Source organism: Halictus rubicundus, chromosome 15 (assembly GCF_050948215.1).
Source record: "Halictus rubicundus isolate RS-2024b chromosome 15, iyHalRubi1_principal, whole genome shotgun sequence".
NCBI lineage: Eukaryota > Metazoa > Arthropoda > Insecta > Hymenoptera > Halictidae > Halictus > Halictus rubicundus.
This window is the reverse complement of record NC_135163.1, coordinates 10,498,361-10,515,000: the sequence shown is the minus strand read 5'-3', so window position 1 is coordinate 10,515,000 and position 16,640 is coordinate 10,498,361. Positions and strand designations below refer to the sequence as shown.

Below are 16,640 nucleotides of genomic sequence, written 5' to 3'. Positions count from 1 at the left end.
CCATTCTTGAAACTCGATTCAAACTGGTCTCGGCAGAAGCGAAGGATCATCGACACTTGTCTTCTGTAGGATTGTCAGTATTGCGAGGGTTAAAAGACAAGGTGTTTCAAAGAATAGGATTCAAAGAGAATCACCTTCCAACGGAGCCGTCTTGATCGGCGTGTAGGGATCGGTGGATCTTCGATACTTTTGCCTGCCACCTCGAACTCTATCCAGCCGGACTCCTTCCTTCAGCATGCCCTGTCGAAGGCACTTTTGAAACCTGCACGCCTGGCACGCCTTCCTCCGGCGTTTGTTTATCTCACACTCGCCGCTCGCCGGACACGTATACTCGATATTACCTGTAAAATTACTCGCTATTTTATCGTAATATACGTGGTCCTTGCCCAGGTAGCACCAGCGTCCATTACACGAGTTAGCAGCTTCGAATCAGCCGACAGTCGAGTAAGCGCGTTTCAATCTTTCTCCATGTAATTAAACAATAATATCATTTTATCGACAACCTCGCAGGCGATACGACAAGTTTCTTTTGAACAATGTATATGCTGTACCTCGGTAATAGACTGCGGATTTTACGCATTTATAACAAAAATCCGCAGTCCAGTAATAAGTAAAATGGGATAAAAGAGCCGATGATTTGATATGCAGCTAATTTCTTTTGATTCTATAGCTCTTTGTTCCAGTTTGACTTGAATAGGAAACTGAATATATTTTATACTTTTCATCCGACGAATAAATGATAATTTAATGATCGGACTTATTCGATCGCGTTGAGACAGGAACACGTTTAAGAAAACACAGCAGAGTTAAGGGTAGAGGCTCCAAGCAATTATTATCCACCGAGTGGTGCTACCTGGAAGACGGTTCAAAAGAGAATATTTATAAATGCGAAGAAACTTATCTTACCTTGTATAGTTCTTTTAAAAAAGGCTTTGCACGCTTCGCAAGATGCGACCCCATAATGAAACCCACTAGCCACGTCCCCGCATACCAAGCAAAGCCTTCTAGGTATCATGTCTTCCTCTTTGACGCCTTCCTAAAACGACATAGATTTAGTTCTCAGTCTGACGAACAACGGAACAACTCGAACACATCGAACGGAGCATCGTTAGGTACCTCTGGTGTCCCTAAGGGCTGCGTCGTCGACGAACAATGATGCATTTCCGGACTTCCTGGGCTACCCCCGCCACCCCCGTAATCCGTTGATATCTCGATCTTGCTACAGATCGTCTGAAACAAACATTTCTCTTGGTAATCCATCGGAAGACCATTTTAATCCGCTAGCTGCAGGGGACACTCTGGTTTTCGAGGCCGAAAAAATTTTTTTATCAGTTCCTGGATCTTGTGTACTCCTTTTACGAATAAAATCTGGTCATTGGAAAAGGTACCGGATTTATTTCTGCGTCTAATGTAAGAGGCTCGCTCGCATAATCAGTCCCAAGTATCGTGGGCCAATAACGACTGCAGAAATACATACATCTTGGTGTTGAAGAGTGGTGGTTGGCGAGCAGACTTGGTAGTTTTGGGTGGGCGTCGTGGGATTCTCGACTTCTTGCTTGATGTTCGCCATGGTGCGGTTGTTGCCAACCATGACTTCGGTTCCCGCGCCAGACATCATGCAGACCTGAACGAAAGCAAAATTCCATGAAATCGTGGAATCGAAGGGGAATAGGAACGCGGTGCGTTTCGCAGACAGGAAACACGACGCGAGAGTCTAGCCGAATTCGCGTCGTCCCCGAAAACCGAGGACACGGGTCCGCCTTGCAGTCGTCGGTTGCAGTTTTTTTTCCTTCGCCGCTATTTTTAAGCGCGACCAACGCCGCAAGCATTTTTAGAATTGACTTCAGAAAACACCGGTCGCGCGCACGCGGTATGCCGTCGATGTTCTCGGAGGAACATGGCCGAGACTCGAACAATTGCGAAAATACCTTTTACTTTCTATGACCGGCTAGCTAGCCTTTTTTTTTCTCCCGTTCGCGAAATCAAGCGGGACAGGCTGGAGAACTCGGCGAGAGCAACGTCGCGCTATTGCTATACCACGGTAAAAGTGAAACCGTCCGGGACGGACCGGCGCTCGTCGAACGATCAAGCCCGGTGTTTGCTATTACAACCACTTAGCCGTGTACGACGAGCGCAGATTTGATGCATTTCTGACCAAATTACGAATGTACTGAAATATCCTATTACTGTTTGAAATGGTACCTTTTAGATACGATTCAAAGATTAGTGATAAGAGCATTAATCGTCAAGCCCGTCTGGTTTCTGCTTCTTGCAATTGACGCGGATAATTTTGATTTTGCATAAAGATCCGCTAGTTTACCTAGGCAAAAATTCCAATGAATTTGAGTTGCGAGTCGGATTTGAAGAAGCGACATAAAACTGGGGTGCCACATTGTACCACGCCTTCCTCTAGGCTCGGCCTGTTACCGTCGGTGAAATAATTTCCAAAAATTTCGAGGCTGAAATCAGGGGGTTCCCTGCAGCGAACGGTAGGTAGGGGGCGAACAAAGTAACGGTGAAAGGATTGCGTAAGCGTGTCCCTCCCTCTTCTCGTCCCCGCGGTGTCGTATATTAAATGTACGGGTAGAAGGAGGACGAGGAGAACGAGCGGAGGGACGAGGCGAGGAACGAAGGATGAGATGACGACGCCGACGAGGGGGGAAGAGGAAGAAGAGCAGCGCGCGGAGTATCTGGTTAGCCTTGAACCTGACTTTTCTGCGGGATGCAGTTGCGATCGTTTACGAGTAATACGAAAGGGAGACCGACAGGAGAGATTTATGCTCGCAGCTCCGTAGAACCGAGAGAGCAAGCTCAGAGGAGCCGAGAGATCTCGCGCCTCGCAGCCGGCGCGTCCGACTGTTATCGCGGACCGGTACCCACCGTTTGCGAAACGATATCTCTCCGGACCGCGTGCGCGCGCGTGTAATTTTAATTCCCGGTGAATCGCGGCGCGTCCACTCGCCGAGGGGAATAACGGCGAAAGTCTCCTCGCTCGAGGAGGCGAACCACGCGTTATCGATTTTATTAGACTTCGCGTTTCGTCTCGTCTCGTCGCGTCTCCTCTCCTCTCCTCTCCTCTCCTCTCCACTCTATTCCTCTCGCAGCCCCTCTTCTCCTCCCGACCCTCTCCTCGTCACGTTTCGTCTGGCCTCGTCACGTTAAACGTGCCCCCTCGATACGATATGTACAAAAATACGCCTCTTTTCTGCAAATTTTTCCTGCGACGAGACTGCGAATCTTGTTGCGGTACAAGCTTGATTATAGTACGATATTGTTTCTTGGTTTCCCGATAGACGAGTCCAGTTTGCCACCGTATCAAGCACCGTGAGATCGTGTGTTGTATGGGACTTATGATCGACGATGTCCGGGGGTCCATTGTTGACCTAGATTTTCAGCAAATTTTAGATCGACCACTCGAATCGAGAACACGTTCTACAGAGTTCCTTGGTGCTCAACGCAATAGGCTCAAGTGAAGAATGACTGGGTCATTTTTAGTACACGACCTGCCTGTCGCAAGAGGATCCTTTGACCCACTGCGAGCCCATGCGTGCGAGTGCCACGGGATCAAGTAAACGGAGTAAATATCAAGCGTTTCTATCGAATGCTATATCAGGAGCAAGCGAAGGCCGCGAGGCGACAAGGAGGAAGAACGCTGCAGACAGGAAACGAGGGAAAACTAAAAAAGGCAATGATATCGAGAAGCATGTCTGGTTGACCTCGAACTTGACTAGTCACGGCGGCGCTCACTGCTCCCACGTTCGGTTTAATGAAAATAAAAACTGACTGGAACGCGCGCGTCAGCGCTAAGACGTGGATACCAATGGTCCCCGACCATAATCGAGTACGTAGCGTAACAACACGCGAATGGCCTTGTTCCTCGAATGACAGTGCCTGGGTCCATGTTGACCCAGCTCTTACTTCAAGTAACCCACATCAGACATTTTGTCTGAAAAATTTCGGAAAAAATGCTACTTTTCAAGATATCGTTTAAACGAACAGTGCTATTTCTGACGAAGTCTATGAACTACATTTTCCTAAAGTCTCGTTAAAATCGGCGTGCATCACTTCTGTACGTTCTCTGTTGTCAGAATCGGCTGAACCGAGAGTTAAAGTTAATAAGAGGTCAATACTTTTGGATGAAGTAGGGTAATTGTTCCAATAATCAGCCATTTAAAGCCGGTATGTACCATCTTGAGCGTTGTTATTATTCGCATGTTATTTTGAAAGTGTGGAACAGGCTGACCATTGTGCTCATCAAGCGTAATAGTTTGTCAGTAGACATTTCGAATTCGAATGGGAGTCTGGGCATAGTTGCGCACGATGTTTTTAAAGGCTCCATGGCCGGAAAGATTAAAAACCGGCGGCCGGTCATTTTCCCGGGCGAGGTAGACAATGGCGGCAGAGGCCGGGACAAACACGGTCATCGTTTCGGCCAGAAAGGAAAAACGAGAGTACGAAACGGCGAAGAAAGGAGGATTGCGTAACCGGGACGCCTCGATTCGCTGGCTCTCCTTTTTCCCCGTCCCGTCCCGTTCCGTTCCCTTGTCCCTAACCCGTTCCACTGGCGTTCGATTGAGCGGTTACCGAAACCCAGACGGAAGGAACGGCCGTGAAATGGAAAAAGAAAGAGGAACGTATCGTGCGCGCCTTGCTATCTGGCTAGCCTTGAACTTGACTTTTCTGCTAGCTAAAGCAGGAGCGGCGGAGACACAGCGAAACAAGGAGGGAGAGAGAACGAGAGGGAGAGAGAGAGAGAGAGAGAGAGAGAGAGAGAAAGAGAGAGAAAGAGGAGCAGTTGTGTGTTCGCGAAGGCCGCAGAACCGCGCGCCAACACAATTTTAGACCCCGAACTCCGACGGAAACAGCCGACTGCCGCGACCTTGAGCCCCCCCACCCTACCCCGTCACCATCTTGCCCCGTCTCTCGCTAGCCATCGTTGTCGCTGGCGCGCGCAACGTACACCCTCCCCTCTGGCCGCAGTAGACACACAAGCTGTCCCCGTCCAACCCTGTCTCGCTCTATCTGTCGTTTTTATTTTCTCTCTCTCTCTCTCTCTCTCTCCGTCCCTCCGTTCTCGCGTCTTCTTTCGTTTCAGCTTCCTCGTGTTCGGTTACTCCGTATCGTGGCGGTGCTTGGCTAGCTCCTTTGCACAGCTTTTGACAGTCCCCGCACGAGGAACTGTAGCGTGAATCCTGGGGGACCAACCGCGACCGTGGAGCCTAAAGAAAATTCGCCCGGTCTCTCCTTTCTCTCAATTCGCTCCGTTACATGCTACTCTCAATTTATCATTTTATCGCTTCCTCACACCTTTGCGCTGCTCGCTTTACCGCTGGGTCTTTTATCTTTGACGAAGCTAGTTAGCCCTAAGAGCGAAACGCGTTGGGGTAGTCGATGTTCTGAACTTTAAGAATTCCTCTTGTTTTAAACGGTAGAGTTTGTCACTGGTGACCTCCCCTTTTGTTTGTTATTTATTCCCACTGTGTTTCTAGGGACGTCTTCGAACTGGATCGCTAGGCTGTGGATCTTTGTGCGCAATAAACGATTTCGGGGGTTATTTTTACCCCTGTAACTGAACATTTGATCGATCGATGCCCGAGTTTGTTTTAACGAGGAAAGGGTTCAAATTGCCTGGGATTCGTGGGAGAATATTGAACTTGATCCCGGTGGCTTGAAAGTTGCGCGGAACCGTTGACTGTATTATTTAGCGGCGCTCGAGCGACCTCTGTGCGTGATTCGTCTGCGAAATCAAGGCCGCCGCGCTCTTTCGAATCGAGTTTTCGCGAATGGTTTCGCGCGCGCGCGCACGCACGCGTGTGCACCCGAAAAAAAGAGCGTGTATGCCCACCGATCAGCGGCGGCTGTCCGTTTTTAGAGGAGGCCGTGACCCAAATATCGATCGCACCCGTAATTTTAGTTCCATCGCGATAACGACGCTTAATTACCCAATCGAAACGATCGCGCTTATTATTTCACCTGTACGACAGGAAGCACCACCATCGGTAGAGCGGCTCGCGCCCACGCCCACGCCAGCGCGAGCGCGCGAGTTGCAAGCTTGCGGGAAGTGCATCAAAACTAATAAAATAAAAAATAACGTCGTCGTTCCAAGAGGACCGACAAGCACGCAGTTTTATCAGAGTTTCCCTAATTCGCTACAGTGTTTTCGTTCCTTAGACTCTTGAGTCTTCACTATGACTTGTTCGAAGAAGTATCCCAACATTTCGTAAGCACCGTTATCGTTTATCAACGTGTCTTCTGACCCCTGATCAAGCTTGCAGTGCTCGTGGATCGGTGGGATACTTTACCCGAAAAGTTCTCCACAAATCTTCCTCAACTCCATTCATTAATTTTCGTATTGAAATACAAAAAGGAATCGGGCACGAACTTTTGCACTTTCATCGTTGCTAGGATTCGGGTGAATTGATGTCAACTATTTAGGTTTACCGTCACCAGACAAATTGCATCGATTTCGTGGAGTTTTCATGGACTCCGGAGGCTCGGTACTTGACCCATTAAGCGAACAGCCATCGGTATTTGATGGAAGAAAGAATCGGCGAACGGAAATGCAATTCTGCCGCGGCGGAAGCTCACGATTCCCGTGTGTCATGCCGACATCGAAAATCTCAAGGTGCGCGCCGGCGAGACTCGTCCAACCTCTTTTTAAAACAGGTCGATTATGTAAGCAAGAAAAAAAGGCTGGCCGGTAGTGGTGAGTCAAAGTAAAAGAAACGGACCGCCTCGCCTCGCCTCAACCGGTGGCTCCCCTCGCGATCGCGAGTCTTTGTTGGAAATTGAACTCGTTTCCCTCTCCATCTTTCTTGGTGTGTGTCCACGATGAAAAAGCCGACATTGATCGGTCCGTGTTCAGGTAAACCGGGGAACGCTCGTCCTGTCGTGTCGTAACGGATGTCGCGTATGTCCACACACGCGGCACAAGCAGATCGATCAAAGATCTATCGTCCCCCGCGCTTTCAACCCTCCACCGATCCCCGGGTCCAATACGACTCGGTTCACGAGCTGCCGTTCAAAAATATAAAATCGGGAAAAAATAGAAAACCGGGTGAGTTCCTCGAAATAGGTCTCCAATTAATCGTTGTGATTACTTTCTTAACCCTTTCGGACTGGACAAATTGGAGCTTCAGTTTGCTCGGATCCATTGCAATAAAAATTGCGTTCTGAAGTAGTACATACGTATAAAGAATCGCGTGATCGTTCGACGCGCTAAAAAAATTGAGGAGCGAAGGGTCGGCCGAAGGATGAACTTTTGAATCGTAGTGCGTCTGGATTCCATGCCGGCCGACACTTTCGCTGATTCTGGCTGGCGTTACGCAATCGAGTCCCGATAACGAACGAGTGGGAACGCGAAATCAAAGACCGGCATCGAGAACCGAAGACCGACATCGTATTTTCTTGCGCGTTACAACGTGTATTTACTTCCTCCGCGGACTGATTCGCGATAAAAACGGAGGGGGGAAGGGAAGCTGGTTACGCGAGACGCACACGAGCACGCACACGCATCGGCAACAAGTCGATCGTGCGGTCGTCGCGACGCTGAATTATCACGATCATCGCGAAGTTGAAATATTACACGGGCACGCGTGGGCGGTTACAAAATTAGAAGTTCAGGGAACGGAATCGATTCCTCGAGGATGAAGACCCTGGGTCGCGGTCAAGGCCAGATAACTTCGGCAACGACTATGCTCGCCCGCTTTTACCGCGAGGTTATCCAATAAAAAACGAGTGTCGGTACGTATGGTAACGCCGCGACTCACGTGGTCAGCTGGAAACCCGTTTTTCTTATAAGCCAAAATTATTTTAGCGTTATTTCAAGATTAAGGTGACGGTGTAGAAGCTCGTCGAATTCGTCACATTTTTTAAGAAAAAAACATTTTTTAGCCGAGGTGAATATGCAACTGGGAACAACTGAACGGAAATACGTATTGGGGTTGAGGCAAAAGTCAATGTACGTTTTCAGTTTCGTTCTCGCTGGGAATAGAGGAAACGGCACGTAAGAGAATATTGCTCGTTTTCGTGCATTGTCCAAGGTTGGGGCTGGTCCGGGTCTCTCAGATGACGTCACCGACGTGTCTCGCAGCCTCAAACTTCACCCCCTTCCCAACCGCTGTCAAACTTCCGAAAGCCGGCGATCAACCAATGAGCGTTCTCGCAAAAACAGTCTGTACACCGGTGGGCTTCGGCGAATCATCGACGAGCGTTTGCGCTTCGTCCCCACTGTGCTCGTCATTCGATAAAAGCCGATCAGCGGCGGTCAATTACTCCGCCATTCAAAAACGAGGGACCGCCCACCCAAAAACTATCGTTTACTTCCACTTTGGCTAACCCACGATGTGCAAAAAACTCTGCACGATTCTCGGGCTGCTCTTAACTGCGAATTATGCCAGTGAATCGAGAAAGACGAATTAAGCCGCATTCTTATCTTATTTGCCAAAGAATTCTCCGCTTTAATGCCGTTATAATATCACTAGCGATACAAATTACGTCGCACGTATTATCAGGCATGCGTATTATGAGGTAAATCACTGCGAATCGTTCTTATTCACGCTTGATTGTACTTGCATGGGTGTTGATCAAGCTGAAATCATAAAGTTAACACTATTACACTCGAACGGCGAATCTACTATTGAAAATTTGTTAATATTGTCATTTTGAAAACCAAATTCGAGACTCCGCCTAGTTAGGGGATGATCTTTCGCAGAGGTGACGGCCTTGCCGCAACACGTCCTTGTATTTTTCCCCGAACTTTCTATTCTATTCTTTCGCTCGAATTCTCACGGTCTCGCGAGAGCCTTCTCAATTTTCGTACGCTTTCGACGATCAGGATCGCGAACCTCGTCTAGTCAGGACCCTAACACTATCTTTAGACCTTTTTCGAGCTCTTCCACCTCGCCGCCTCCCCTAACTTTCTCTATAATAGTGGCTTGTCCCGAAATACTTCTCGGGCAAAACAAATGACGCGGTCAAACAAGTAAAAGCTTAGTAAAAACGTCGACAAAAGAACGCTGTTGGACCCAAAGCAACACCGAGATCTTTTAACCCCTAATATCGGAGTCAGGTTCGTGACGAAGCGATTCGTCACTCGCGGATTCTTTAAAAATGAAATGTATCGATTGTTTAAGGACACCCGGTGCAAAAACCGAGCGATTGTGCCCGAGATATTCGCAACGGTTCGGCGAAAGGATCTCGGCGTTCCTGCCGGTTAAAATAGCTCGAAAGTGAAGCGCGTTCGTCGCGAAAATAAATCCATCTCCGCCATCGCGAATGGGAATCCATAAAGGCCCCCAAGTGTCCGTGGTTGAACGGAGGTCGAGCCTTCGACTCCGAACGATTTGAAAGCTTCTCTAACTCAAGGTAAGTCAAAAGGGTCCGAAAATATCGGCTGACGCATCCACGCGACGAATATTCTCTCTTTCTTCTTCTTCTTCTTCTTCTTCTTCTTCTCTTTTTTTACCATCTCTCTCTTTTTTTCGTTTTCGTGTTCATCAGCTTTCTCGACGGTCTCGCTCTCCTCGACTAGTAGCGAATCCTCCCCACCGGAATCCGGCATTTTATTTCCGTTACAGTGTCAAAGCTACCCAGGTCCCGTCGCGTCCGTCTAGTTTCCATTTCCATGTTTCTCCCTCCATCCTGCGCGAAATTTTGCTCGGCAATTCCAAGAGCAGTCACTTCTTCAAATTTTGAAGCTCGGAGCAGCCACGACGTTCCCCGGCGATATCCAAATATTTTTCAAACAACTCCAAGCTTGTCCTTTATATCCTCCAATGGTCACCGTAGACATGGCGCAATAATTTTGAAAAAATTTCGTTTCATTGACTGACATTGACACCGGCGGATCTCCGGTGCAGTTTGATGCGAGGAGGACTTACGCACGTGGAATTGTGTAAGAGCAGTGTCGCGTGGGTGTAGGTGCGTGTCAAAGCGCTTTAGCGCGCTCAACCGGCCAGACACCATGCACGCAAGTTATGGCTTACGTCGTTACACGATTCTCGCTCGCTCGTGCACGAATAGCTAATGAATACACATTATTATCCCACTTCAAAAACCCCCCCGGACGCATTAGAGAAAAATTCTTTTTCGCATAATCTCGGCATTTTTCAGGGTTCAACGACAGTTCAGTAATAATAGCAAAATTTACGCAAGAAAACCAATATTTACACCGGTCCGAAAAAGCGACCTTGGACGAGCGAAACATTGTTTTCTCATTTTGTTTTACTTCAGCATGGATAATAACCCCGATTACGCTATCTATATTCGATCAGAATACAGGAAAGTCCGCGTGTACTCGATAATATAATTACACAAATTTCAGTTTCTTGAAAAACGGACTATCGAATAAACAAACTTTACGACGACATTTTCGATTCATTTTTTCTTTTACAACGAATCTATTATAAATACGATTAATTAGTAGCTAATAACGAATTAACTGTTAATATAAATCTCTGAAGAGAAAGCTCTGCCGCTTAATTGTTAATATGGCCTTAGTATGCCGCTAAATTGTTAACATGGCCGTTATCGTCGGCGCGAGCAAAAGTCAATTGTCACGCGACAATCGGAATTATTATAAACGGAGCATAGATAGTCGTCTTCGCGGCAGTTACGCATTCATTAAACGGAATCTTAATCAACGGCGAAGCACGCCGCTCCGGTTATGTGCGGAGTCGCCGCTTATCGTGAAAACCAACGTGCAGTGACCAAAAATTTGCAAAATGGAATTCTCGCATTTTAAAATACAGGCAACTTCCAATTCCACGGATTTTACCGCTTCTAAATTGCACATAGAAACAGAATAACAAAACGGTCGTTTCTTCTAAATGTTAAAATTAGAATTATCGATGCAAATAATTAGTTATCCGCTTTATCTCTAATCGGGTCCCTTACTTCAAGTATTTCAAGAAAATATCGATCTTATATTTCACCCTATATTTTAGTTACCGAGTATACTGAGAGATGGGTAAATACAGCAACAAACGGTCGAATATTCGGGACGGTTGAAAAAAGGCATTTCTAAAAGCTGCTCGACACGAGTCGTCTGTTTAGGTAACCGACAATCATCAAAACAAACAAGTTTTTCATCTCTGTATTCCCGTTCTACCGTGGCCGTTAAATACTTCAGCTCGCTTCTAACTCGCGATTTCAGCCTGTAATTTATATATGTAACCAAGAAATAACTGATCCATTGTCTAACACAAGAACAATTAATATATAATATCGTTCTGCGGCCACCATTGATTGTGTTCAATATTTTCGGAGTCCTTCGAAGGAAATATTATCGTTTCGAAAAATTTACAAGTATGATATTCCGTGCGGTAAGGTTATATAGATAATTTCAAACGGAGTAAACTGGTTACAGTTATCGAGACCATTGATAGTCTGTTAATACGTAGACTACCGCGACGGTAATCGTTGAGCGGCCATCGATTATACCGTGTGTCGTGTGCGGTTTATCGTAAAATATGTAACAACACCGTTCGATTATTTTCGTTCAGAGTTTACGCGGCTGCGAGCGCGTCTCGAACAGGTTAACAGGTTAAAAACGAACAGGTTTGGAAAAACGATCGGCGAGTCGCGGGATAAGTTACCTAACCGACGCGTCGTAACACGTTACAATCGAGTTGTCGCTAAAGCCAGGCGACGGTGCGCGAGCAAAGATAATACGTACGTATTCCGGTCCGATCGAAAAACAAACGATCCCAAACGTGTCCAGCACAGGTGCATTCGGAACTATTACGTGCGGAACCGTCGAGACACAGCGCATACCACCAGCGAAATTATTTCACGAAATGCTCCTAAACGGTTGCGGGAACAATCAAGTCTTATCAAGCACGGCATTCCTATGTTTATGCGACGAAACGATCAACTGTACCGGAACCTGAACCGATTCCGGTCCAGTGGACTGCCGAATCTCGTTCCTCGTCTAACACGCTCTATGTCATCGGAAATTTGAAAACAGAGACCGTGGATTATCGATGTTAACTCAAAAAGTGAAAATCCACTTGAATTTTATAAATTTGCAAACATTGTGAATTGTCAGGAAAAGGATACGTTGCATTCGATAAAATATTTCACGAGTAACGCTGCTGGACAAAGCGAACGTGTCAAAGACGTTCTATGCAATGTTTCGTTTATGACCGAAAATAAACAGCTTCAAAAACAAACTTCGAGAACCGTTCGAAATTACGGTTCGCGTCGAGTCGAAGGACGAATTGTTCTTCGGAAAACAGAAACCGTTTCTTTTTTATTTGTCGACTTTAGTTTTTGACGATCTAACGGACATTGCCGTTTGGAAACGGTAACGATTACGGACGCAAATTCGATGAACGCAGTAATCGGAGGCACGGCAGCGGGCTGAGAAGGCGCGCGCAGCACGTAAACAAAGCCACGAGATCGAACACGGAAAGAGAGGTTATGTGACGACAGGCCACTTACCACATCGTACATCCAGGCGTCCATGGTAAAATTGTTCGATTTCTCACTGGCACGAACGGGGACACACTTTCGCGTTGTTTCCCGCACTTTGCCCACAACGAAAAAGCGTAAACGATTCACGAAAAACCCGTACGGTGAACTTCGAGCACGGACAGGCAGGCAGGCTGGCACGCGCGCGCGCGCACACGTATGCACGTACACACCACCCCCTGGCACACGACGTTCACGGTGCGACGAGCCGTACGCGACTGACGGCCGATACGACGCGGATACGGTAATACGCGCGAGCCGAGTCGAGCCGATCTTAACACCGACTGCCACGAATCCGCGAAACGCGCCTTTACCCCCCTAATTATTTCGTCGCAACCACGGAACCGACGCACAATGGCCCATAATCGCAAAAAAAAGGACAAAATTCGTCAGCTTTTTAATTATACATTATTCATTCGAATCAAAACGGTTTCAGGGGTGTTTAAGGTCGTAGAATCTAATTCTGGTATTACTTGTGTGCTAGAATGAAAAACTGACCCTGTAAAACTACCCTTATACAGGCAGCTCCAATCTGGGAAACTGAAACTTTTGATTTTAGCCACTTGTCCCATGATTTATTATGAAACTATTATTAATAATTTTTATTTTATAGGAACGGCCCAGTGTGCGGCGGTGACCCTCCTACTTGACCGTAGAGCCTTCCGAAACGCAGACAGCTCTGTAATCAGCTGATCGCTATCAAGCGGGAGCACACAACGACCGCCCGTCGCTTTACCAAAATGTCGGTAACGAATCGCAAAGCCTACTCAAAGCAGTGAAATCATCGGTCACTCTAATCTGGGCACAGCTGTTACCGTTTCTCCCCGATAATTAGAAGATATCGTTGTAAACGTCACCCGACAAAGCGGGCATTAACTCTAGAGTATACATACATCGAGTCACCTTGGAACCGTTTGCTTTCCCTTTCTACGGTTTCTTTTTCTTTTTTTTTTTCTTTTTTTTTTAAGCGGTATCAATCAATAACGACCATCGAGCATACTATCCTGGAGGGCACACAGTTTTATGTACCGGGAGCAGAAAATTTTCAAAGGCAGGTGCGTGAATCGATCGAGCCCGAAAACTTTCCCTTTCCCTTTCGTCTCGAACTCGGCTGTTCGACGACCGGGTTCGCGTTGATACGTTACTGGCGTTATGCGTGCTACGTGTAAGTAGATATATATCAGGATGGTAGGCTACGTGGGTGTGAGAGACGGGGGCGGTGGCTGTACTAGTGAAACGATGGAGGAGAGAGGGGGGTGAGGGAGGAGGAGGAGGAGGCGGCGGCGGCGGCAGAGGCACTGGAGGCGGCGGCTAGTCGGCCGACGGCGGGAGAGGGGAGGGGAGGACCGGTGGCCTTGAACTTGACTGCCGCAGTTTTTGCACACAGCCGTCGCACGCCCAAAACAGCCCACCGGCGTAGACACCGAACTTTTCATCCGCGGGAGCACCACGCTGCTCGCGAGACAACATATTCAATTTACAAAAGCCGACCCTGAAGAAACTCATGTCGACAGAATAGTTCGGAGAAAAATATTCGCACATACAGTAGACTCCCTCTCATCCGGCCTCCGCTTTAACCGGTCAAGGTAAGTAAGTGTTTTCGATTGTTATTTTTCTACAACAATATACTTACATATTATTATAGGATATTTTACTTGTTACCGATGTCACTGATCTGCGTTCAAATCTGATCCAACAGTTAATCCACGTGACAAGTTCCTGTCGGAATGTAGCCCTTGGAAATTAGAAATTGCTACTCCGGTATCGTTCAACGCATAACAATAAAAAATGATAAAAGAACAATTGAAAAAGAAGGGGATTTCATTATATCGAGACCCAGCAAGAAACGAATGGCGGTCGCGTTAATTCGAGCACTCGAAAAACTGGCAGAACAGTTGCGACAATCGAATTTCTCCGTACCGTCGAGAAGCAAAATCCGCCGATACAGACGAGAGTTATTTAATCGAAAGTTATTACCGACTATAGCTACAATGCTAAGCGGAAAATCAAACAGTCTATTTGATTAGTCTAATCGAATGTCTGCAACCGCTGTCAACGTCGGATGCTAAAGGAAATACGGAAAATTTGCGCGGACCGTGTTTAGCGCCTAATGCATGAGAAACTGAACAAAATTATGAAGGGTTAAAACGACTGTCAAAGCGAACGGAAAAAACGACGCGTGCGATGAAAGCAACAGGCTCCCCGTGATGAAATTACGTCGATTTGAAAAACGAACGTGGAATCAAGCGAAACGTATCTCCCACGAATTCAGTACGCGAACGTACACAATATCACGATCGCACCTATTGTCTGACGAATGTTTTCGAATGGATTATCCGTTGCGAGAATCATTACGCAACCCTGTGTTGCGTATTTTCGACATTTCCTGATACATTCGATACGGGAAACGAGCCGAGCAATCAGAGAAGATATTTGCATAAGATAACAAGCCGGTTTATCAATTTCTTAAAATAATTTGTTCATCGCTGTGCGCCGTTTACTTCCTAAAAGGTAATATTCGTTGGAAAAAGAAGGAAACGATAATACGAAGCTTATGACACTGAAACGCCCGGTAAAATTACAACTAGAGTCGATGCAGGTAAATTACAAACTAAACGGATCGATATGCCTATCTGCGACTTGTACGATGTGCACGAAAGGCTTTCATGTTTCTAAAGAAGCTTTCGTATACTATCGATACAATGTCGAAATAAAAAATACCTACTCGTATAATGTCAAGTTTCAAAAATTGTTCAAATAAATGGTTCGCTTGTAAACGTTTTAATGCTCGTATATTTATAAGATTTGCTGGAAGAATGTTACTACCAAATTTTAATTAACAGCCAATACGATATGAATGATACACAGAATATTGTATATTTTATTATAAGCAACGAGAAACAATCGATTTTCTTATTCTTTATATTTCGAACTTATATATTCAGAATACTCGTACGCCGAGTGTAAATTAATTGATTATGCTCAATTGAAAGTTATCCTCCAAAATGAAAAGACAATATGGTCGGTAATAGAGGAATTCGCGGCTACATCAGTCGGTATAGTCGGAAGTAATTGGAACAATATTGCAATCATTTCAATATTATGTGAAATAATCGAATAGATATTTTAATAACAACCACATGAAAGTCATTGGCATCGCTGATTCTCAAGTTAGTTCAATTGAATTAAAAAATATTGGCGTTAACTGAAAAATATGCGATACGCTTGTACTCTTACAAAAAACGACGAAATTGAAGGCTGGAAGCATTCTTTCGTAAGATAGTATCTCGTAGTATGTTAATAATATTTAAACGCACGTCACGAACCACACGTTTTAGAGTCAAAATAGATCCTAATCTTCCGATATATACATATGTGTTCGATGTACTTTCAAGAGTGGAGTGAATATTTGGAACTGTTCGCATAGTTTGTTGTACCGTTAATTATTGATATATCAGTCGACAAATTCTGGGATACTGGATAAGGATAAAGCCTCGGATTCTCGTTTATCGTCACACATTCGATTTCATAACTCACGTTTTTTTGGTCGAAAAAAATCAAGGCCATAGCAGCCTTGTTGTGAAACCGCGCACCTAACTGCGAAATCAGGGAAAGAAGGATACTACCCGAATCTCGAGAATATGGCGATGGCATTCGAGGAAATATTTGCAAACGAACCACGAAATAAAAAAAAAACGGTTACAAAAACGGCGATATACACAGCGACATGTAAACGAATTCGTAACAAAAATGGCGGAACAAAATTTGGCAGATCTTCGATGCCTGTATACCTACCTTCCCCAAGGTACCACACCATGGAACAGATAAGCAAATACAACGAACTGATTGCAAAACTCACTTTGAAACCTGTAATCGTGCACGTATCTCCATCGACGTTTGTATATTTTTGAACACAAGAAAAATATTGTAGCAATGGCCGACTCCACAAGTCACTAGAAGCAGAAAACTCGATGATTCCGATTGTGGTGCGTGTGGCGCCATCACACGTTTACGAAATCAGACAAAAATCACATTCCCATCAGTATATCCGGTGCTAACCTCTAACGGAAAACCAACGTAATTCCATCACCGTCACAGTGATCGAAGACCTTCGAGGTAACGTTCTAATAAAGAAAAAAAAAGCATTACAAAATAACGGAAAATCA

The 16,640-nt window shown here is 46.0% G+C and overlaps 1 protein-coding gene across 8 annotated transcripts in view; it reads right to left on the bottom strand.

Annotated features, from left to right (window-relative positions):
* The window catches only part of Err (estrogen-related receptor), a 22,749-nt gene extending 6,260 nt beyond the window's left edge, over positions 1-16,489 (bottom strand). For 2 of the 8 annotated variants that reach the window (XR_013083447.1, XM_076800798.1), the window contains exons 1-5: positions 11,678-11,931; positions 1,478-1,624; positions 1,117-1,230; positions 907-1,036; positions 135-356 (exon numbers count right to left, since the gene is read on the bottom strand). Coding sequence is in view for 7 of the 8 variants with exons in the window: in XM_076800798.1 (XP_076656913.1) it covers positions 135-356; positions 907-1,036; positions 1,117-1,230; positions 1,478-1,624; positions 11,678-11,773 (709 nt within the window). In the remaining variant the exon portion in view is untranslated. Of the gene's footprint in view, positions 1-134; positions 357-906; positions 1,037-1,116; positions 1,231-1,477; positions 1,625-11,677; positions 11,975-12,444; positions 12,685-16,333 lie in introns of those variants that run through there. The other 6 variants (XM_076800803.1, XM_076800802.1, XM_076800804.1 and 3 more) reach the window with 6 other exon arrangements.
* Between the last annotated feature and the right edge of the window lie 151 nt (positions 16,490-16,640).